Source organism: Erythrolamprus reginae, chromosome 1 (assembly GCF_031021105.1).
Source record: "Erythrolamprus reginae isolate rEryReg1 chromosome 1, rEryReg1.hap1, whole genome shotgun sequence".
NCBI classification, from domain to species: Eukaryota; Metazoa; Chordata; class Lepidosauria; order Squamata; family Dipsadidae; genus Erythrolamprus; species Erythrolamprus reginae.
Window position 1 is genome coordinate 417,432,059 of NC_091950.1, and position 23,383 is coordinate 417,455,441.

The following is a 23,383-nucleotide window of genomic DNA, read 5'->3' on the forward strand; positions in this document are numbered from 1 at the left end:
AATATTTGAACACCTGTGCCGTTTACCAGGACTTATGTGCAAGTGATCATATAGTCTCCTTTCCAAACCCTCCAATTTGTACATAACACTCATATGAGAGGTCCCACTTCAAATCTTTACTGCTGGACATGTAAACAAGAGAATCTGCAAGAAATTATTATTATTATTATTATTATTATTATTATTATTATTATTATTATTATTATTATTATTTATTGGATTTGTATGCCACCCCTCTCCGGAGACTCGGGGCGGCTAACAGCAATAATAAGACAGCATACAATAATAATCAAATACTAAAAACGATTAAAAACCCATTAATATAAAAACCAAACATACATACAGATATACCACGCATAAAATTGTAAAGGCCTAGGGGGAAAGAGTATCTCTATTCCCCCATGCCTGGCGGCAAAGGTGGGTTTTAAGTAGCTTATGAAAGGCAAGGAGGGTGGAGGCAGTTCTAATTTCTGGGGGGAGTTGGTTCCAGAGGGCTGGGGCCGCCACAGAGAAGGCTCTTCCCCTGGGTCCCGCCAAGCGGCATTGTTTAGTTGACAGGACCCGGAGGAGACCCACTCTGTGGGACCTAACTGGTCACTGGGATTCGTGCAGCAGAAGGCGGTCCCTGAGATATGCCGGCACATTAATCGATTAACAGTTTTTGCAGTGACGGGGGGGGGGGGGAATCATTAGTCTATTTTACCAGAAATAAATAGGCCATGCCTAGATCTGAATTCACTTAATGGGAGATGCCTAGACATTTAATCACTCATACCAGAAAAAAAATCAATACTTGCAAATATACACATGCCCCTCTTCCCCAGTGAAATAGCTTTCAAAATTACACAATAGAACCTTTTTAACTTTTTCTGTCACCTTTTTTTAAAAAAAAACCATTATCCATTGTGTCACCATTTTTCTCCAGAACCGTGAGAGTTAGCAAATTGCTTTAGATCAGGGGTATCCAACCCTGGCAACTTTTAAGACTTGTGGACTTCAACTCCCAAAATTCCCCAGCAAGCATAGTGGGTTGCACTGTGAGTGACTGACTCACCCAAAGTCACCCAGCTGGCTTTTTGGCTACAGCGGAACATGAACTCTTGGTCTCCTGCTTTCTAGCCTGGTGCCTTAACCCAGTGTTTCCCAACCTTGGCAACTTGAAGATATTTGGACTTCAACTCCCAGAATTCCCCAGCCAGCGAATGTTGGCTGGGGAATTCTGGGAGTTGAAGTCCAGATATCTTCAAGTTGCCAAGGTTGGGAAACACTGCTTTAACCACTAGACCAGGGGTCCCTATCTTTGGAAACTTGTGGACTTCAATTTCCAGAATTCTCTAGCCATGGAGATAACTTGGTAGGGAAGGTTTGCCTATTTGCCGATGACGCTAAAGTGTGCAATAGGGTTGATATTCCTGGAGGGGTCTGTAATATGGTAAATGATTTAGCTTTACTAGATAAATGGTCAAAGCAATGGAAACTGCAGTTTAATGTTTCCAAATGTAAACTAATGCACTCGGGGAAAAGGAATCCTCAATCTGAGTACAGTAGTCCCTCGCTATACCGCGCTTCACCTACTGCGGCTTCACTTCATCGCGGGTTTTCAAGAAATATTAATGAGAAAAATCATTCGCGGATCTTCGCTGGTTCGCGGGTTTCTGAGGAAGTCGATCGGCAGATTTAAACAGCCCGCCGAACTCGATCAGCAGGTTTTTCAAAAAAAATATATCTAAAATTGTAAATACTGTATTTAAATACTGTATCTAAAATAAATACTGTGTGGGAAGGGTTTATAAACACTTAAAACAATGAAAACTTACCAAACAATTACAATATAAATACTTAAATAAGTACTATCAGTCGATAAATTCCCCATTGCGGATTTCACCTATCGCGGCCGGGTCTGGAACGTAACACCAGCGATAGGTGAGGGACTACTGTATTGCATTGGCAGTTCTGTGTTAGCAAAAACTTCAGAAGAGAAGGATTTAGGGGTAGTGATTTCTGACAGTCTCAAAATGGGTGAGCAGTGTTGTCGGGCAGTAGGAAAAGCAAGTAGGATGCTTGGCTGCATAGCTAGAGGTATAACAAGCAGGAAGAGGGAGATTGTGATCCCCCTATATAGAGTGCTGGTGAGACCACATTTGCAATACTGTGTTCAGTTCTGGAGACCTCACCTACAAAAAGATATTGACAAAATTGAACGGGTCCAAAGACGGGCTACAAGAATGGTGGAAGGTCTTAAGCATAAAACGTATCAGTAAAGACTTCATGAACTCAATCTGTATAGTCTGGAGGACAGAAGGAAAAGGGGGGACATGATCGAAACATTTAAATATGTTAAAGGGTTAAATAAGGTTCAGGAGGAAAGTGTTTTTAATAGGGAAGTGAACACAAGAACAAGGGGACACAATCTGAAGTTAGTTTGGGGAAAGATCAAAAGCAACATGAGAAAGTATTATTTTACTGAAAGAGTAGTAGATCCTTGGAACAAACTCCCAGCAGACGTGGTTGGTAAATCCACAGTAACTGAATGTAAACATGCCTGGGATAAACATATATATCCATTGTAAGATAAAATACAGGAAATAGTATAAGGGCAGACTAGATGGACCATAAGGTCTTTTTCTGACGTCAGTCTTCTATGTTTCTATGTAACTGACTCACATTTGTCATGGTTGCAGTGTCCCAGTGTGTTTGTGTGTGTGTGTGTGTTTTGTAATCTTCTGATAAGCGAAGTCAATGGGGGAGGCGGACTCACCTAACAACCATGATACTGATTGAACAAAATCAGTGACCCACTTAACAAATGCACCAAGAAAAGTTGTAAAAAGAGGCAAAACAAATTTCCTGCTTAAGAACATAAATTTGGGGCTCAACTGTGGTTGTAAGTTGAGAACTACAGTACCTGTAGTCACTCTATTGATTGGTTGGTCGGTTGGTTTGGTTTGGTTTAACTGTCATCTGTTTCACCGCGATAGGTGAAATCCGCAATGGGGAATTTATCGACTGATAGTACTTATTTAAGTATTTATATTGTAATTGTTTGGTAAGTTTTCATTGTTTTAAGTGTTTATAAACCCTTCCCACACAGTATTTATTTTAGATACAGTATTTAAATACAGTATTTACAATTTTAGATATATTCTTTTTGAAAAACCTGCCGATCGAGTTTGGCGGGCTGTTTAAATCTGTCGATCGACTTCCTCAGAAACCCACGAACCAGCGAAGATCCGCGAATGATTTTTCTCATTAATATTTCTTGAAAACCCGCGATGACGTGAAGCCGCAGTAGGTGAAGCGCGGTATAGCGAGGGACTACTGTACACCTTTTAAGGGGAGGGGGAGAAGTTACAATTAAAAAGATGGGGAGGAAAGGAGCAACCACTGGGGTGGCACTGTGGGCTACTTCAGCTAAGTGCTAGCTGTAGTTCAGCAGTTCAAATCTCACCAATGGCTCAAGGTTGCTTCAGCCTCCCATCCTTCCCAGGGGGCTCAAATGGGGATTCGGATTGTTGGGGGCAAGAGGCTGAATTTGCAAACAAGAGCTGTATAAGCACTATGAAGCGGTATATAAATCTAAACGCTATTCCTATTGTTAAGATACCATGGGAAGTGGGAGGGGGAGAGAGAGATGGAGTCTTCTTTTAATCCGTCAACCCCTTCCAACTCGATATACCCCAGTTCGGACAGTCAAGGTCCAAAGGATGTCTTGGTGTTGAGGAAGGGACACAGTGGCTCTTCAAATTTGGCTCTAGAACTAAAATCGCACTTTCCCCTTCTTGCTACATCCAACCATCAAGCGAATGAATGAAAAGAATGTTCTCAGCAGGAATAGATCGGGAGGGCTGGGACAGCTGTGCCCTCTTCTCTGTCTCTGGTGGGATGTTCCCCAAAATGGGAGCATTAGTCAGAATTGGGGAGGGGGGCGGAGTGAAGAGAAGCTGTCCCAGGCAAGTGGTTCTGTCAGCAAGTTTGCAGGTGCCATAAGGTCTATTTTAAAAGCATCCCTTCTCATGAGACCACTAGTTGCTCTCTCGCTCTTTCTCTTTCTCTCTCTCTCTCCTTCCCTCCTTCTCACTCCCTCTCTCTCTTGCTCTCTCTCTTTCTTTCTCTCTCTCTCTCTCCCCCTCCCTCTCTTTCTCTCTTTCCCGCTCTCTCCCTCCCTCTTTCTCTCTCCCTCCCTCTCTCTTTCTTTCTCTCCCTCCCTCTCCCTCTCTCTCTTTCTCTCTCTCTCTCCCTCCCTCTCTCCCTCTCCCTCCCTCTCCCTCTCTCTCTTTCTCTCTCTCCCTCCCTCTCTCTCTCTCTCCCTCCCTCTATCTCTCTTTCTTTCTCTCTCCCTCCCTCTCTCTCTCTCCCTCCCTCTATCTCTCTCTCTCTCCCTCCCTCTCTCTTTCTTTCTCTCCCTCTCTCTCCCTCCCTCTCTTTCTCTCTAACTCTCTCTCTCATTCTCTCCCTCTCTCCCTCCCTCCCCCTCTCTCTCTCCCTCTCTCTCTCTTTCTCTCAATTTAGGAAAGCTGATTTTCTGGATGACACACTGCCCCATGGAGGAGGGATATCCTATCGTTCAGAATCTGCCATGGACGAGATACCGATAGACAGACCCGGTCCGTGAACCAGGGCCGTTTGGACCAATGAGGCACAACGAGAAGAAGTTCTGCCCTTTCTGCAAGCTACTTCTTTATCACTCTTGGGATGAGAGGGAAAGGAGGAAATTTAAGGGTATTTTAATTGCATTAATTGGATCGTTTGTATTACTATGTTTTCTATATTTGCTGTGAGCTGCCCCGAGTCCACGGAGAGGGGCGGCATACAAATCCAATAAATAAATAAATAATAAATAATAAATAAATAAATGCATATAGCAGGAGACCCTGGGGCCACGGGCTGTGGACAGCGTAGATCCCCTCTGCCTCCCGACGTTGGAAACCAGGAGTGGAACCTGGAAAGATGAGTATTGGAGGGGAGGGCGAACAAGTCCACTACTGGACAGCCCAACTTCTGGGCTAGGGCTTTGAAGAGATCCGGATGGAGACACCATTCCGAGCGGTCTATGGTGGTCCTGCTCAACCAATCTGCTTGTAGATTTGATGCCCCAGAAATGTGCCCCGCCTTGATGGACAAAATCGAGGGAACACTGTACTTAGATCTGGCCCGCAGGACCAACCTTGAAAAAATGATGGACCAGGCCAGGGTATCTCTGCCAGAGAACAGAGAGCTCGGGAGGGCCACATGCGGACCTCCTGCGCTATGTTTTTGCTGGCAGAGGATTGCAGGAGGCTGTCACAGCCAAAATTGGAGCTTGGGAGCCCGTTTTCACTGGAAGAGCGCTCTGGCCACCACGGGTGTCCCCAACACAAGTGATGTTGAGCTGCTCTTCCTCCCACGCCCTCCGAAGTCATACACAACTCTGATGCAGCCCTAAACCTGGAGGATTTAATATTCCCCAGCACAAGTATCTAAGAAAATGTATCCATCATGATACTGAAAAGCCTTCCCTGACAGTCAGATGATATCAAAAAAAGAAATTCCCAAAGGTACAAAATACTGTATATAAGGTTATAATTGACCCATGACACTTAAAGCAACACACTTGCATGAGATCACATTTTTGAGTTGACCGAAATATCCTTCCAAGTAGCAGGTAAAGAACTAACTGGTCAATCAAACGTTGCCAATCACATAGCGCTCCCTAAAGCCAAGACACAACAGGCCAAAGAAAGGATCAATTCGTATTCTCTATGCTGTGCCAGCAAAGAAAATCCAGGACAAAGCTGACACAGATAAGCAACAATCCACTGTAATAACCGTCTCCAGGACTGCTAAACAAATTGCTAAATAGACTACACACCGGGATAGAGAGATCAAAGGACAAGCTTAAAAAATGGGGCTGCCGTATAAAAGATAATCTGGGTGAATGTGGAGAAGAACAATGCATCTCACATACAGTGGTACCTCTACTTACAAACTTAATTCATTCCGTGGCCAGGTTCTTAAGTAGAAAAGTTTGTAAGAAGCAGCAATTTTTCCCATAGGAATCAATGTAAAAGCAAATAATGTGTGTGATTGGGGAAACCACAGGGAGGGTGGAGGCCCTGTTTCCTGCCAGGAGATTCCTAGAGAGGCCCCACTGAGACTTCTCCCCGCCTTTTCCGGCCCTGTTTCCTCCCAGGAGATTCCTAGAGAGGCCCCACTGAGACTTCTCCCCGCCTTTTCCGGCCCTGTTTCCTCCCAGGAAATTCCTAGGGAGGCCCCATGGAGGCTTCACCCCACCTGTTTCCTCCCAGGAGATTTCTAGAGAGGCCCCAGGGAGGCTTCTCCCCTTCATTTCCGGCCCTGTTTCCTGCCAAGAGATTCCTAGAGAGGCCCCACGGAGGCTTCTCCCAGCCTTTTCAGGCCCTGTTTCCTCCCAGGAAATTCCTAGAGAGACCCCACGGAGGCCTTTTCCGGTTACAGTTTCGGAAGTTCGGGTTTGTAAGTGGAAAATGGTTCTTGAGAAGAGGCAAAGAAATCTTGAACACCCGGTTCTTATCTAGAAAAGTTCATTAGTAGAGGCCTTCTTAGGTAGAGGTACCACTGTATACCAAAAGCAACATGAGAAAATATTATTTTACTGAAAGAGTAGTAGCTCCTTGGAACAAACTTCCAGCAGACGTGGTAGATAAATCCACAGTAACTGAATGTAAACATGCCTGGGATAAACATATATCCATCCTAAGATAAAATACAGAAAATAGTATAAGGGCAGACTAGATGGACCATGAGGTCTTTTTCTGCTGTCAGACTTCTATGTTTCTATGTTTCTATACTATGGTGCATGCAATGTGGTTCAACATGTGTGAAGGAAGAGTTCATGCTGGTGAGAGAAAATAGCAATAGCACTTATATACCGCCTCATTGTGGTTTATGGCCCACTCTAAGCATTTTACAGTCGGCATACTGCCCCCAATAATCTGGGTCCTCATTTTACCCACCACCTCAGAAGGATGGAAGGCTGAGTCAACCTTGAACCTGTGAGATGCAAACTGCCAAATTGCAGGCAGCCAGCAGTCCGCAGAAGTAGCCTACATTACTGCACTCTACTGCACCATCTCGGCTCTGTCAGCATGGTCCGACACCCAGCAATGCTTTCCCTGTGGCACCTTACCCAGCAAATGTTTTTTAGTTTTAATATTATTTATTCTATATACTTTTTATATGGGCTGTATTTCTATGAAGGGGCCACAATGACTCGTCGCTTAAAGAGGCTGAGCTTGTCAACTGGAGAGTTGGCACCCTAGGTTCGAGACCCGAGCTCTGAGCAACAGAGTGAGCTCCCGTAACTTACTCCAGCTCCTGCCCACCTAGCAATTCGGAAACATGCAAATGTGAGTAGATTAATAAGTACCACTCCAGTGGGAAAGTAACAGCGCTCCATGTAGACTGGATAACCATTTGTCTGAAGTGGTGTAGGGTTTCCTGCCTAAGCAGAGAGTTGGACTAGAAGACCTCCAAGGTCCCTGTTATTCTAATCTACTTCGGCATATATTGTAATCATGCTGGCCACATGAACGTGGAAAATGTCTTTGGACAATGCTGGCTCCCTCATCTAAAAAACAGAGGTGGGTACACTTAGAATTGGATATGACTGACAAGGAAACCTTTACCTTTTTATATGCCTATGACCTGTTTTATACCTATTTTATTCGCTCAGTGTTGAATATTATATGTCTATAATTTGTAAGTGCTTCTGACATGAATAAAAAAAGACTTTCTCCACAGATCCGAACTTACCGATTCGACTAACATCCAAGCTCATCTGTAACCTTATATGTCGTTAGCCACCCCCAGTACTCGGAGAAGGACGGCATAAGAAAGAAAGAAAGAAAGAAAGAAGGAAAGAAAGAAGGAAGGAAAGAAGGAAAGATAGAAACATAGAAGTATGACGGCAGAAAAAGACCTCATGGCCCATCTAGTCTGCCCTTATATTATTTTCTGTATTTTATCTTAGGATGGATATATGTTTATCCCAGGCATGTTTAAATTCAGTTACTGTGGATTTATCTACCACGTCTGCTGGAAGTTTGTTCCAAGGATCTACTACTCTTTCAGTAAAATAATATTTTCTCATGTTGCTTTTGATCTTTCCCCCAACTAACTTCAGATTGTGTCCCCTTGTTCTTGTGTTCACTTTCCTATTAAAAACACTTTCCTCCTGAACCTTATTTAACCCTTTAACATATTTAAATGTTTCGATCATGTCCCCCCTTTTCCTTGTCTTCCAGACTCTACAGATTGAGTTCATGAAGTCTTTCCTGATACGTTTTATGCTTAAGACCTTCCACCATTCTTGTAGCCTGTCTTTGGACCCGTTCAATTTTGTCAATATCTGTTTGTAGGTGAGGTCTCCAGAACTGAAAGTGATCCCTCGATTAGCACGGTCTCGATTAGCGCGAAACGCTGCAATGCGGTTTTTCAAAAAATATTAATTAAAAAATAAGTCCGCGCTAGTTCTCTCTCTCTTTCTCTCCCTGTTGCCGGCGTGGTATATGAGAGAGAAAGAGAGAGGTAGAGGTCGGGGCGCATTACCGGGAGGTGGAGGCGGCGTGGGGACGCTGGGTGCCGGGGACACCGAGGAGGGGGTGGACGTGGCCTCTCAGCTGCAGAGCCGAACAAGGGCGGAGGCAACGGCGGAGTGCGGCGCTGGGGCCATGCGGGGCCGCTCATCCAGGGGGGGCGTGGACTGGCAAGTCGCCCTCCTTTCTCTCTCTTTCTCTCTCTTATACCACACCGGTAACAGGGAGAGAAAGAGAGAGAGCGGAGGGCACCTTGCCGGTCCACGCCCCCCCTAGATGAGCGGCTCCGCATGGCCCCAGCGCCGCCCAGGCAAAGGGGAAAACCCCAAGATCGCTTGCCGCTTGCCGTATTGCAGCGAAGGAGGCGAAGCAAGGCTCCAAGCTGCAATACGGCAAGCGGCAAGCGGCAAGCGATCTTGGGGTTTCCCCTTTGCCTGGGCGGCGGGAAGACCAAGGGAAGGTTCCTTCAGCCGCCCAACACCTGATCCGCTCCGCAGCGCGGCAGCAGCGAGGAGCCGAAGATGGGGTTTCCCCTTTGCCTGGGCAACGGGGAAACCCCATCTTCGGCTCCTCGCTGCTTCCGCGCTGCGGAGCAGATCAGCTGTTGGGCGGCCGAAGGAACCTTCCCTTGGTCTTCCCCGCCGCCCACACGCAAACTCCACCATCTGCGCATGTGCGGCCATGAAAAAAATGGCACGCATGCGCAGATGGTGTTTTTTACTTCCGCACCACTATAACGCGGAAATCGATTAGCGCGGGAGGTCTTGGAACGTAACCCCCGCGCTAATCGAGGGATCACTGTACTCCAAATGTGGTCTCACCAGCGCTCTATATAAGGGGATCACAATCTCCCTCTTCCTGCTTGTTATACCTCTAGCTATGCAGCCAAGCATCCTACTTGCTTTTCCTACCGCCCGACCACACTGCTCACCCATTTTGAGACTGTCAGAAATCACTACCCCTAAATCCTTCTCTTCTGAAGTTTTTGCTAACACAGAACTGCCAATGCAATACCCAGATTGAGGATTCCTTTTCCCCAAGTGCATTATTTTACATTTGGAAACATTAAACTGCAGTTTCCATTGCTTTGACCATTTATCTAGTAAAGCTAAATCTTTTACCATATTATAGACCCCTCCAGGAATATCAACCCTATTGCACACTTTAGCGTCATCGGCAAATAGGCAAACCTTCCCTACCAAACCTTCCCCTATGTCACTCACAAACATATTAAAAAGAATAGGACCCAGAACAGACCCTTGTGGCACACCTCTTGTAACCTGTCTCTGCTCAGAATACTCGCCATTAACATTACCTTTGTTCCTTTGCCCGAAGCACAGCTGATCAGCTCCTCAGCTATGTTTCGGGCTGATTCTAGCTACTGAGCATGCACAGAAGCAGAATTGGACAAGAGGACGTGTGCGTGAGCTGAGCGAGCATGCAACATCGCAAGGCGAACCAGTGGGGAAGGTAAGTGGAACCCACCCCTCAACAGGGGGCTGAAGGGATCATTGTAACGTTAGGGAGTGATGAGGGATAATCCATTTGTTTACAACTGCTTTAAACTGCTTCTTTTATTTGCCTGTTTGTTTTATTTTTATTCATCTGGCAATGAAAGTCTGCAATGAACCAAGATAATAGTCATCTTGAGATTTAACTACAGTGATCTCTCGGTTAGCGCGGGGGTTACGTTCCAAGACCTCCCGCGCTAACCGATTTCCGCGTTGTACTGGATGCGGAAGTAAAAACCACCATCTGCGCATGTGCGCCATTTTTTTCATGGCCGCACATGCGCAGATGGTGGAGTTTGCGTGTGGGCGGCGGGGAAGACCAAGGGAAGATTCCTTCAGCCGCCCAACAGCTGATCTGCTCCGCAGCGCGGAAGCAGCGAGGAGCCGAAGATGGGGTAAAGGCAAAGGGGAAACCCCATCTTCGGCTCCTCGCTGCTGCCGCGCTGCGGAGCGGATCAGGTGTTGGGCGGCTGAAGGAACCTTCCCTTGGTCTTCCCGCCGCCCAGGCAAAGGGGAAAGATCGCTTGCCGCTTTGCAGCTTGGAGCCTTGCTTCGCCTCCTTCGCTGCAATAGGCAAGCGGCAAGCGATCTTGAGAAAGAGAGAGAAAGGAGGGCGACTTGCCAGTCCACGCCCCCCTGGATGAACAGCCTCGCATGGCCCCAGCGCCGGGCTCCGCTGTTGCCTCCGCCCCCATTCGGCTCTGCAGCTGAGAGGCCTTCCCGGCAGAGCCCTCCCCAACAGCTCCCGCCGCCAGCGCAAAAAAGAAAAGAAAAAAAAATCCCCAAAAGAGGCAGGCACAAAGCGGGGGCACAAGGGGAGCTGCCCGGCAGAGGTTGCTTTTTTTCTTCTCGTGGGCAAGTGGAGGGGGAGAGAGAGAAGGGAGGAAGAGAGTGTGAGAGAGGAAGAAAGAGAGAGAGAAATGATAGAAAAAAGGGGAGAAAAAAGAGAAATGAGAAAATGATTGAAGCATAGTGACAGGAAAGAAAGAGAAAGAGACAGAGAAGTGACTCTTGGTGATGACGTATGACGTCATCGGGTGGGAAAAACCGTGGTATAGCAAAAAAACCGCGGACTTATTTTTTAATTAATATTTTTTGAAAAACCGCGTTGCAGCGTTTCGCGCTAATCGAGAACGCGCAAATCGAGGGATCACTGTATTTCCGTATATCATTTTCATTTCTATGCTGCTGCTTTTAACTTAATTTTTTAAAATTATGCTTTTAACAGGTTGATGAACTGCTGGGAATAAACCTTACATTTTAAAAAGTGTGTGTGTGTGTGTCCTGAAAATGGAACATTTTTGGTTTTTAAATCTGAGTTAGTAATTGTCCACTTTCTCAGATGGAATGGGAAAATAGCCTTTTTCTTGACAAGAGACACAGAAGACCTTGAGAAACTAGAAAGTTCAGATTGGTGGAGAAAAAGGTGCTGGGTTAGAAACTGAGAGATAGTGAGTTCGAATTCTGCCTTAAGCATAAAAGCAGGCTAGGTGATTTTGGGCCAATCACCAAGAGAGGGTGACTTCTAGTCTCATTTTAGGCATGAAAGTCATTGGGTATCTTTGGGCCAATCACCAGGAGAGGGTGAATTCTAGTCCCGCCTTAGGAGTGAAAGACATTGGGGGATTTGGGACCAATCACCAAGAGAGGGTGAATTCTAGTCCCGCCTTAGACATCAAAATCAATGGGTGACTTGAAGCTAATCACCAGGTGACGGTGAGTCTTAGTTCTGCCTTAGGCTTGAAAATGGCTGCGTATCTTTGGGCCAATCACAAGGAGAGGATGAATTCTAGTCCCGCCTTAGGAATGAAAGACATTGGGGGATTTGGGGCCAATCACTAGAAGACAGTGAGTTTATTTTTATTAATTTATTTTTATTCAATTTTTTAATGCCACCCTTTTCCCAACCGTGGCAACTTGAAGATATTTGGACTTCAACTCCCAGAATTCCGCAGCCAGCGAATGCTGGCTGGGGAATTCTGGGAGTTGAAGTCCAGATTTATTTATTTATTTATTTATTTATTTATTCAATTTTTATGCCGCCCTTCTCCTTAGACTCAGGGCAGCTTACAACATGTTAGCAATAGCCCTTTTTGACAGAGCCAGCCTATTGCCCCCACAATCCAGGTCCTCATTTTACCCACCTTGGAAGGATGGAAAGGTTGAGTCAACCTTGAGCCGGTGATGAGATTTGAACCGCTGACCTACAGATCTACAGTCAGCTTTAGTGGCCTGCAGTACTGCACTCTTCCTGCTGCGCCACCTCGGCTCATAGTTCGAGTCCTGCCTTAAGCATGAAAGTTGCGGAGCAGATCAGCTGTTGGGCGGCCGAAGGAACCTTCCCTTGGTCTTCCCCGCCGCCCACACGCAAAACTCCACCATCTGCGCATGTGCGGCCATGAAAAAAATGGCACGCATGCGCAGATGGTGTTTTTTACTTCCGCACCACTATAACGCGGAAATCGATTAGCGCGGGAGGTCTTGGAACGTAACCCCCGCGCTAATCGAGGGATCACTGTACTCCAAATGTGGTCTCACCAGCGCTCTATATAAGGGGATCACAATCTCCCTCTTCCTGCTTGTTATACCTCTAGCTATGCAGCCAAGCATCCTACTTGCTTTTCCTACCGCCCGACCACACTGCTCACCCATTTTGAGACTGTCAGAAATCACTACCCCTAAATCCTTCTCTTCTGAAGTTTTTGCTAACACAGAACTGCGAATGCAATACTCAGATTGAGGATTCCTTTTCCCCAAGTGCATTATTTTACATTTGGAAACATTAAACTGCAGTTTCCATTGCTTTGACCATTTATCTAGTAAAGCTAAATCATTTACCATATTCCAGACCCCTCCAGGAATATCAACCCTATTGCACACTTTAGAGTCATCGGCAAATAGGCAAACCTTCCCTACCAAACCTTCCCCTATGTCACTCACAAACATATTAAAAAGAATAGGACCCAGAAGAGACCCTTGTGGCACACCGCTTGTAACCTGTCTCTGCTCAGAATACTCGCCATTAACAATAACTCTCTGATGTCTACGCTTCAGCCAGAGTTGGACTAGAAGACCTCCAAGGTCCCTTCCAACTCTGTTATTCTAATCTACTTTGGTACATACGGTAATCATGCTGGCCACATGACCGTGGAAAATGTCTTTGGACAATGCTGGCTCCCTCATCTAAAAAACAGAGGTGGGTACACTTAGAATTGGATATGACTGACAAGGAAACCTTTACCTTTTTATATGCCTATGATCTGTTTTATACCTATTTTATTCGCTCAGTGTTGAATATTATATGTCTATAATTTGTAAGTGCTTCTGACATGAATAAAAAAAGACTTTCTCCACAGATCCGAACTTACTGATTCGACTAACATCCAAGCTCATCTGTAACCTTTGTTGTTAGCTGCCCCGAGTACTCAGAGAGGGGCGGCATATCAATCAAAGAAAGAAAGAAAGAAAGAAAGAAGGAAGGAAGGAAGGAAGGAAGGAAGGAAAGAAAGGGAAGGAAGGGAAGGAAGAAAGAAAGAAAGAAGGAAAGAAGGAAAGAAAGGGAAGGAAGGGAAGAAAGGGAAGAAAGGGAAGGAAGGAAAGGGAGGGAGGGAGGGAGGGAGGGAGGGAGGAAGGAAGAAAGAAAGAAAGAAAGAAAGAAAGAAAGAAAGAAACCTGCATACCTGGCAAATACTTTTAATGAATATTTCAAATTCAGCCAGACTGCCGGTTGACAGGCAAACGTGAATGACAAATTATTTTTACGTACAAGAAGGCAAGGGGACCTGTTTCGTCCTCAATGCTGAAAAATGCCCAGCAGTATCGAAAGAAGGGGAGCTTGACTTGGCCCTGTGTAGATAAACCCCAACATCCCCTCTGTGAAAATTGGCAGTTGTTCCCTTGAAATGTTTTAAAACACCGATTTCTGCACTGGGTGGATTGGGATGTGTGTGGGTGCAGGAGATAATGGGTGAAAAGAGAAATTACCTCTGCAACCTTTGGAGGAACTCCATCTCCGAGAACTTCCCGAATGAAGCATTGTTGGCTCATGTAACACGAGAGTCCGCAGGTCCTCTTGAAGGCATCTTTCAGCCGTTTTAGCTCTATATCCGTCACTGTAAAGAACAGAAGAAAAGAGGGAGGGAGGGAGTAGAATTAGGCACATTTGTTTAAAATAAGAACTCTTTCAATTCCTTAACTCAGGGGTGTAAATACAAGGCCTGTGAGCCACATCTGGCTCATGGGGGGGGGGGGGCGGTTAGATCTGGACCGCGGAGCCAACCTAGAAACAGCAAAGGACCGGTGCGTGGTGCCTCTTCCACTGAAAACAGAGCTCGCATGCATGATTTGAGAGGATGCATGCGCATGCATGATTTCAGTGGGTTTTTTGCTTTTGCACATGCGCAGAAGCAAAAAATTACCAAAATCTCACACACACGTGCGCGTGTCCCCTCGTAAAATAGGCGTTGATTGCTTACCTGAACGCCTCTTCTCGTACGGTGAGCGGGTACAGCAGTCACATGGGTTGCTCATGTCCAATCCGGTGGAACTGAGCCTAGTATTAAAAAAGCTTGCCGGATCCGCCCCTTCCCCAGAATTCGCGAATCCATAGACTAGGCTCAGTTGTGAAGCTCTGTAGTGTTCAACTCTCATTGTTAGAGGAAGAAAGATATAGAAAGGTAAAGAAGACACATACAAGGGCGGGAAGTGACTGCTGTACCCGCTCACCGTACGAGAAGAGGCGTTCAGGTAAGCAATCAACGCCTATTCTCCGTACTGAAGGAGCGGGTCCAGCAGTCACATGGGACATACCCAATAGATGGTCCCTAGGGTGGGATTAGCTTGCTATCGTGTGAGATAACGGATTGGAGTACCCTTCTGCCGAAGGCAGCGTCCGCTGAAGCGTAAGAATCAATCTTGTAGTGCCTGATGAAGGAATTTGGCGAGGCCCAAGTGGCTGCTTTGCAGACCTCCTCCAACGGGGCTTGAGTCGCCCAAGCGGCCGAGGTGGCTGCGCTCCTGGTGGAATGCGCTGTGATGTTCCTTGGAACTGAGAGGGAGGCCGACTCATAGGCCTTAGATATAGTCCCTCTGATCCAACGGCCTATTACTGTTGAAGACACTTTGGCCCCCATGACTCTGGGATGATAGGCTACAAAAAGTGCTTCTGACCTCCGAAAGGGTCCTGTGCGTTGGATATAGATTCTCAGCGCTCTGGTGAGATCCAGGGTGTGCCATCTAATTGCCAAGGGATGGTCTCGTTGGAGGCAGAAGGAAGGTAGGACAATATCCTGAGATCTGTGGAACATGGAACTGACCTTGGGTAAGAAGGTGGGGTCCAGTCGCAAGACTACCTTGTCCTGATGGAATTGGCAAAGGTCCTGCCTGATTGAGAGGGCAGCCAGCTCCGAAATGCGTCGAGCAGAGGTAATAGCCACCAGGAATGCTACCTTAAAGGATAGGTACCTGAGGGACGCCGATTTTAGGGGTTCGTATGGTGCCTGCGTGAGGGAATGGAGAACCCGTGGCAAATCCCATGATGGGTACCTGTGGACCTTGGAAGGTCTGAGGTTGGCTATGCCCTTGAGGAATTCCTGAACTTCAGGGAAGGATCGGAGAGGCTGTCTGCGGGGACCTCCTAGGACAGATGAAATGGCTGCCAGATGACGCCGGAGGGTGCTGGTGGAAAGTCCTTTATGGAAGCCTTGCATAAGGAAGGAAATTATTCTGTGTATGGGGATGCACAGAGGGGAGAGACCTTCCTGTAGACACCACTGGTGAAACTTGGACCACGTGTGGTCGTAGATTCGATTGGTCGAACCCCTTCTGGCCTTTAAAATGACCTCCACTGAATCGGGGTCATGACCACGCAGCTCTAAATCTCTCCTGATAACAGCCAGGCGGTGAGGTGGAACCACTCCGGGTCTGGATGGAAGGAGGCCCCCTGCCGCAGCATATCCCCCGAAACGGGGAGTCGCCAAGGGTCCTGGACGGACAGCTGTTGGAGATCCGCGAACCAGGGCCGGCGGGGCCAGTGAGGGGCGATTAGGATTACTCGGGCCCTCTCGGTGAGGACCTTGTGAATCACGTCCGGGAGGGTTGGAATTGGAGGAAATGCGTAGAGTAGGCCTGGAGGCCATGGACTCCGGAGGGCATTGATTGCTTCCGCTCCCGGGGATGGAAATCTGGAATAGAAGCGAGGGAGTTGGGCGTTCGCATTGGTCGCGAAGAGATCCAGAATTGGTAGGCCGAATCTGAGAGTGATTTGATGGAACAGGTCTTGATGGAGGTTCCACTCTCCTGGGTCTATCGTTGCCCGGGATAGCCAATCCGCCTGGACGTTGAGACTCCCCGAGATGTGATCGGCTAGGAGCGACTGGAGATGTTTTTCCGCCCAAAGGCCCAGCTTGAGGGCCTCCCTCATGAGAGCCTTGGATCTCGTGCCCCCCTGTCTGCAAATGTGGCTTCTCGTGGCAATGTTGTCGGTGAGAATGAGAACGTGCCGGTTGGGAATGCGAGGAGAGAAATGCTTCAGAGCCAGGGAAACGGCTCTTAACTCTAGCCAATTGATTGGCCTGGAAGCTTCCTCCGGGGACCACGTGCCCTGGGCTATCATCCCCTGGGCGTGGGCGCCCCATCCCGATAGACTGGCATCTGTGGTGATGACAAATTGATCCGGGCACCTGAACGGGGATCCTCTGTCCATGGCCGGAGACTTCCACCACTTGAAGGATCTGCGAACACTCAGTGGGATGACAATGCGTCGATTTGAGTTGCTGTGCCCTGATCTCTGAAAAGGTAACAGGAGCCACTGGAGTTCCCTAGCATGAAGGCGAGCCCAGGGAATGATGCCTATGCATGACACCATCTTCCCCAAAAGGGAAGATAGAGTGACTATGGAAACTGAAGAATTAGATAAAATGCTAGAAATTAACTCCACTATACTGAGTTTTCTCTCGGGAGAGAGAAAAACCTGGGAGGATTCTGAATCAATAATGGATCCCAGGTGAGAAATGGATGTGGAGGGTTGGAGGTGGCTTTTATCAAAGTTGATGGAAAATCCATGGTCCTGAAGGACTGACATGGTGACAGAAAGGTCTGTTTTCACTTTCTCAAGGGAGTTCCCATGAATCAAAATATCATCAAGATAACATAAAATGTGGATGGGAAACGCCCTGATATAGGCCGCCAGGGGCCCCAAGAGCTTTGTAAAGACCCGAGGGGCCGAGGAAAGGCCAAATGGCATCGCCCTATACTGGAAATGCCTGCCTTGAAAGGAAAAACGTAAAAATTTTCTGTGGCATTTGGCTATAGGAATGTGAAGGTAGGCCTCAGTGAGGTCTAAGGAGACCATGAAATCTCCCGAGTGAATGGCGGCCAAAATAGAAGACAAGGAGTGCATCTTAAACTTCTTATATTTGATGAATAAATTTAGTTTCTTTAAATCCAAAATAGCTCTCCAACCTCCGGAGGACTTTGGAACCATAAATAGGATGGAGTAAAAACCTAGGCCCTTCTGACCGGAAGGGACCGGTTGAATGGCTCTGATGGACAATAGATGAGAAATGGCCTCCTCCATACGGTTACAATCTGAGGATGACCTGGGAGAAGGGCAGGAAATAAAACATTTAGGGGGAGGAGAAATAAATTCTAAAAGAAGGCCTGTTTGAACAGTGTCAATGACCCAAGGGTCCTTGGAGGTGAGACGCCAATTAGAGGCGAAATGAGCTAGGCGACCCCCTATGGGAATAGAGGTAGGATTACCATCTAGGTTTTTTTGAAGCCCTGTTAGAGGAAGCTCCCCTTTGGAAGCGAAACCCTCTACCCCTGGAGTTCCTACCTTGGGAACGAAAGCGGGGGGAATACTGACCTGGAGATCTCTGGTAGGAAGCCGCTTGATCTTGCTGGCGCCCTGGGCGACGAAAGGACTGCGTTTTGGTAGCCTTTTTTGTGGTTGGACCCAAAACTTTCTTCTTGTCCGTGGTTTCCGTGAGGAGTGGATCCAGAAGATCACCGAAGAGAAGGTCGCGCTTTAAGGGACCCTGGGATAACTGCCACTTTTGGCGAACTCCCGCTTGCCAAGGGCGAATCCATAGGAGTCTTCTTGCCGTAGTAGAAGCTGCAATAGACTTAGCAGAAAATCTAGTAGATTGCAAGGTGGCATCAGCCACGTACTGGGCAGCTGCAAAGACCTTGTTGAAGTCTTGTTGACCTCTCAAGTCATCGGGAGGAATATGCTGTTGAAGTTGGCGAAGCCACAGCAGCATGGCTCTGGAGAAAAAGGAAGCCGCTGCAGAGCTTTTAGTGGCCCAGGAATCAGCGGTGAATCCTCTTTTGAGCATTTGCTCAATGCGCTTGTCCTCTGGGCGGAGGACTTCCTCCGCCTCGCCTGGCACAGCCGCTGCCGAGTGAAGAATCTTGACAGGTTCATCCGGTTTGGGAAAGGATAGAAGCTCTTCATAGGAAGAGGAAAGTTTGTACAACTTTCTGTCCTTGGTGGAGGGATTAAGGCCAGAGGCTGGAAATTCCCACTGTTTGAGTAAAGCATCTTTAAACAACTTAGGCATAGGAATTACCTCGTTATCCTCCTGTTCCTCTGTGAAGTAAGGTAAATTCTCCTCCGGGGGATCAGTGGAAGTGGAGGCTTGTTTCTCCTGGGCCGCTAATCCCGTAGAAATTCTAGCTTTGAGGAGGAGAGATTTGAATAATTGAGAAGGAAAAATAGTAATAGGAGGAGGAACCTTTATTTGGGATTCCTCATCATCTGATAGGCCTTGAAAGGCATCCTCATCATCCTCTATATCCTCATATTCATCCTGGGAGGAATCTGAATCATCCTGAATAGGAGCTCTGACCGCTGGGGAAGAACCCAAGGGGCGGGAGGAGCGAGAAGGAGGAAGAGGTAAGGGAAGCTCATTGATGGTGGAGAGTTTGGCATCAATGGCTTTGGACAACACAGCAAAAATAGACTGGAACTCAGGAGGTAAGCTGGAAATATCAGTAGAAATGGCAGAAGAATCCCTAAAGGCCTGGGAGGATCCTGGCTGGGGGGAATCTTCAATAATATCTGGTTCCTCTGGACCTATGCCCCATAGGTTAGGTTGGGGTCTGTCTAGGTTTGGCTCATCCAGAGATAACACAGGGACCCCAGAAGGAGGAAGACTAGAAGCCTCTGGTGGGTCTTGACTACTGATTACTTGGGCCTGCACTTTCAAACGTTTTGCTGATTTGTCATGGATTTTTTGTAGGGCTAGGTCCCTTCTCTTCTCGGCCCTGGTGACCTTGGTCGAGGGGCGGGCCCCTGGAGAAGAGGAGGAAGAGGCCTGGGGGATACTAGTAATCTCATCGCCTGTAGGCCTGGCCTCTCTGGGACCTTTAGTTGTGCCTCTCTTGGGAAAGGTAGCCATAGTCTGACAATTAACAGAAGACAAGGCTGAGCCAATAACTGAATAATAAGGAGAAGAATTTCAAGGACTTCCCAAGAGGAATGGATCCTGCTTCGAGGCCTCGAAGCTGCTGAAACTTGAGGACAATCTGGGCAAACCCAGAGTTCGTGCCCCCAAATCCAGCGGGGCCAGCCTCCCTAAACTTTATAATTAAGTAAACCAAGGCACTCTGGTTGGAGGCTTAGCCGGTGGAGAATTTAGCCTGGGACCCCCAAGGCCCGCTCCGGGATCCACGCGGTGGACTGAGGCCTACGCGGCTGGCAGGAGGCCAACACGAGAGGCCTAGATTTAAAAAGGGCGCGAAGGCCTTCGCGCCGAAAAAATCGCCCCGTAAATTTCTTAAAGGGGAAGCGATCGACTAAGTCCAGGAGACTAGAAGGCGTCTCACTCCGCAGGAGGTATTTCTTAAGCCCTTAAATATATTGTATACAATAAATAATCAATAATTCAATAGATTAACACTTGCACCAGGACCTCCAGGCCAAAGGATTAGAAGAATCCACAAGCGGCCGCAGGAATCGTAACCGGCAAAACCGCCGGGGGGAAACGAAACCGCAACTTCTCCAAAGGAAAAAAGCCGAGCCGCAAACGGCTGGCGCTATTGGTGCAAGTAAATAATAATGATAAAACAAATCTTACTACTTTTGAAGAAAAGGAACGAAGGGAAGGTGTTAGAATGTTGAACGAGCTATCACAATACAACCGCAGGATATGCGAACTGAGCGAATTCTGGGGAAGGGGCGGATCCGGCAAGCTTTTTTAATACTAGGCTCAGTTCCACCGGATTGGACATGAGCAACCCATGTGACTGCTGGACCCGCTCCTTCAGTACGGAGAATGTTGCTTCCTGTACATGCGCAGAAGCTAAATCTCACAGACACACCCATCTCAGAGACCGCCTTCTGCCGCACGAATCCCAGCGACCGGTTAGGTCCCACAGAGTTGGCCTTCTCCGGGTCCCATCGACTAAACAATGTCGTCTGGCGAGACCCAGGGGAAGAGCCTTCTCTGTGGCAGCCCCGACCCTCCGGAACCAGCTCCCCACGGAGATCAGAATTGCCCCCACCCTCCTTGTCTTTTGTAAACTCCTTAAAACTCACCTCTGCCGCCAGGCATGGGGGAACTGAGACATCTCCCCCGGGCATGGTATGTTTGTGTGTATGTTTTCTTTTTAATAAGGGGTTTTTAGTGATTTTTAATTATTAGATTTGTTATATATTGTTTTGTTGTTGTTGTGAACCGCCCCGAATCTACGGACAGAGGCGGCATACAAATCTAATCAATGAAATGAAATATGCAAACACACACCGGTGACACAGAACTGCACGCACAGCTCCATTTTCACTACCAATGCACAGTGTAGCGCACAGCAATCCGATACTGCTCTGGGGGCTGGGAAACGCTGTTTCACCCTCCCCAGATTCCTAGAAAGGCTCTGGAGCTAAGAAATGGGCCTCCCCACCCCCACTGGAGGCTGCCAGACCTGATGTACCCACTGATATGGCTCTACATGCCACACATGGCACGCATGCCATAGGTTCGCCATTACTGTCCTATATCAATTCAGACAAATGCTTTTCCAACATCTTCTTAAAAACTTCCAGTAATGGAAAACCGACAACTTAGGAAGTTTCCCCTCGATTCCAGGTTGCTCCTCTGCTTGATCAGTTTCTATCCTTTGTTTCTTGTCCTGCCTTCAGGTGCTTTGGAAAATTAATTGCTCTTATATACCGCTTCACAGTGATTAACAACCTTCTGTAAACGGTTTACAGAATCTGCATCTTGCCCCCAACAATATGGGTCCTCATTTTACCAATCTCAGGAGGACGGAAGTCTGAGTCAACCTTGAGCTAGTCAGAATCGAACTCCTGGAGTGAGCAGTGGGTTAGCCCATCCACTGTTAGTTAGTTAGTTTCCATCCATTGTTTCTTGTCTTGCCCTCTGCTGCTTTAGAAAATAAGTTGAACCCCCTCCTTTTTGTTGCAACCCCTCAAATACTGGAATATTGCTATCATGTCCCCACTACTCCTTCTTTTCTCTAGAGCAGTGTTTCCCAACCTTGGCCACTTGGAGATATCTGGACTTCAAATCCCAGAATTCCCCAGCCAGCCTTCGCTGGCTGGGGAATTCTGGGAGTTGAAGTCCAGATATCTCCAAGTGGCCAAGGTTGGGAAACACTGCTCTAGACTAACCAAACCCAAATCCAGCAGCAATCAACTACTGCAACGCTCTCTACATGGGGCTACCTCTGAAAAGTATTCGGAAACTTCAGATCGTGCACAACGCAGCCGCGAGAGCCATCATGGGGCTTCCAAGATTCGCCCACGTTTCTTCAACACTCCGTGGCTTGCACTGGCTGCCGATCAGTTTCCGGTCACAATTCAAAGTGTTGATCATGACATTTAAAGCTCTACATGGCAGTGGACCAGATTACCTCCGGAACCGCCTGCTACCGCACGAATCCCAGCGACCGATAAGGTCCCACAGAGTTGGCCTTCTCCGGGTCCCGTCGACTAAACAATGTCGTTTGGCGGGCCCAGGGGAAGAGCCTTCTCTGTGGCGGCCCCGGCCCTCTGGAACCAACTCCCCCCGGAGATTAGAACTGCCCCCACCCTCCCTGTCTTTCGTAAACTACTCAAGACTCACTTATACCGCCAGGCATGGGGGAGTTTAGATATTCCTCCCCCCTAGGCCATTACAAGTTATGCATGGTATGTTTGTGTGTATGTTTGGTTTTATAATAAGGGTTTTTTAGTATTTTATTATGGGATTGTTACATGCTGTTTTTATTATTGTTGTTAGCCGCCCCGAGTCTATGGAGAGGGGCGGCATACAAATCCAATAAATTATTGTTATTATTATATTATTAATTATTGTCTAGCTTCAGACAATAATAATAATAATAATAATAATAACAACAACAACAACAACAGAGTTGAAAGGAACCTTGGAGGTCTTCTAGTCCAAACCCTTCTTAGGCAGGAAACCCTACACTACTTCAGACAAATGGTGATTATCCAACATCTTCTTAAAAACTTCCAGTGTTGGAGCATTCACAACTTCTGGAAGCAAGCTGTTCCACTGATTAATTGTTCTAACTGTCAGGAAATTTCTCCTTAGTTCTAAGTTATGAAAATGATATGTAGCCTAGTTCCTAAACTTAAAACACGCGATCAGCTGTTTCTCTTGGCATCTGTGTGATATTGCCTTTCAATGAGGAATGAGCTGCACAGCCATTAGCTACGGAGCTGGGTGAAGGATACGCTCCTTCGTAGAATGAGGCTCTTACACTGAATTAAATATTGAAGCTTCATAAATATTGGGGAAGGGATAAAACAGCTGGCGTTATTTAGTGGGCTCTTGAAAAGCAGCGTCAAGAGCAGGGTTTCTCAAACTGGCCAACTTTTAAGAGGTGCGGACTTCATCTCCCCGAATTCCCCAGGGCTCTTGAAATTAATTTACTGATTAAACTTTTGACTCAGATTCATAACAAGGCTAACCATTAAAAAGGAGCGAAATAGGAGCTCTTCAGCGACATATATTTCTCCTTGGTCATTCAATTCACACTTCTTTGGTTGTCATGTTTTGGAATTGCAGGCAGTTCTTGATGTGCAAACACAAAAAAAATGTGTTGCTAAGTGAGACATTTGTTAAACGGGATTTGCCCATTTTACGCCTTTTCTTGCCACTATCCCAGGATGTTTAAATTTAGTGACTGTGGATTTACCAACCATGTCTGCTGGAAGTTTGTTCCAAGGATCTACTACTCTTTCAGTAAAATAATATTTTCTCATGTTGCTTTTGATCTTTCCCTCAACTAACTTCAGATTGTGTCCCCTTGTTTTTGTGTCCACTTTCCTATTAAAAACACTTCCCT

General features: G+C 47.0%; 1 protein-coding gene across 7 annotated transcripts in view; it reads right to left on the reverse strand.

The window, feature by feature from the left end:
* Positions 1–23,383, reverse strand: part of USP32 (ubiquitin specific peptidase 32) — a 339,894-nt gene that overhangs the window by 208,349 nt on the left and 108,162 nt on the right. For all 7 annotated transcript variants that reach the window (XM_070735365.1, XM_070735361.1, XM_070735360.1 and 4 more), the window contains exon 2: positions 14,048–14,175. In XM_070735365.1, the coding sequence (XP_070591466.1) occupies positions 14,048–14,175 (128 nt within the window). The remainder of the gene's footprint in view (positions 1–14,047; positions 14,176–23,383) is intronic.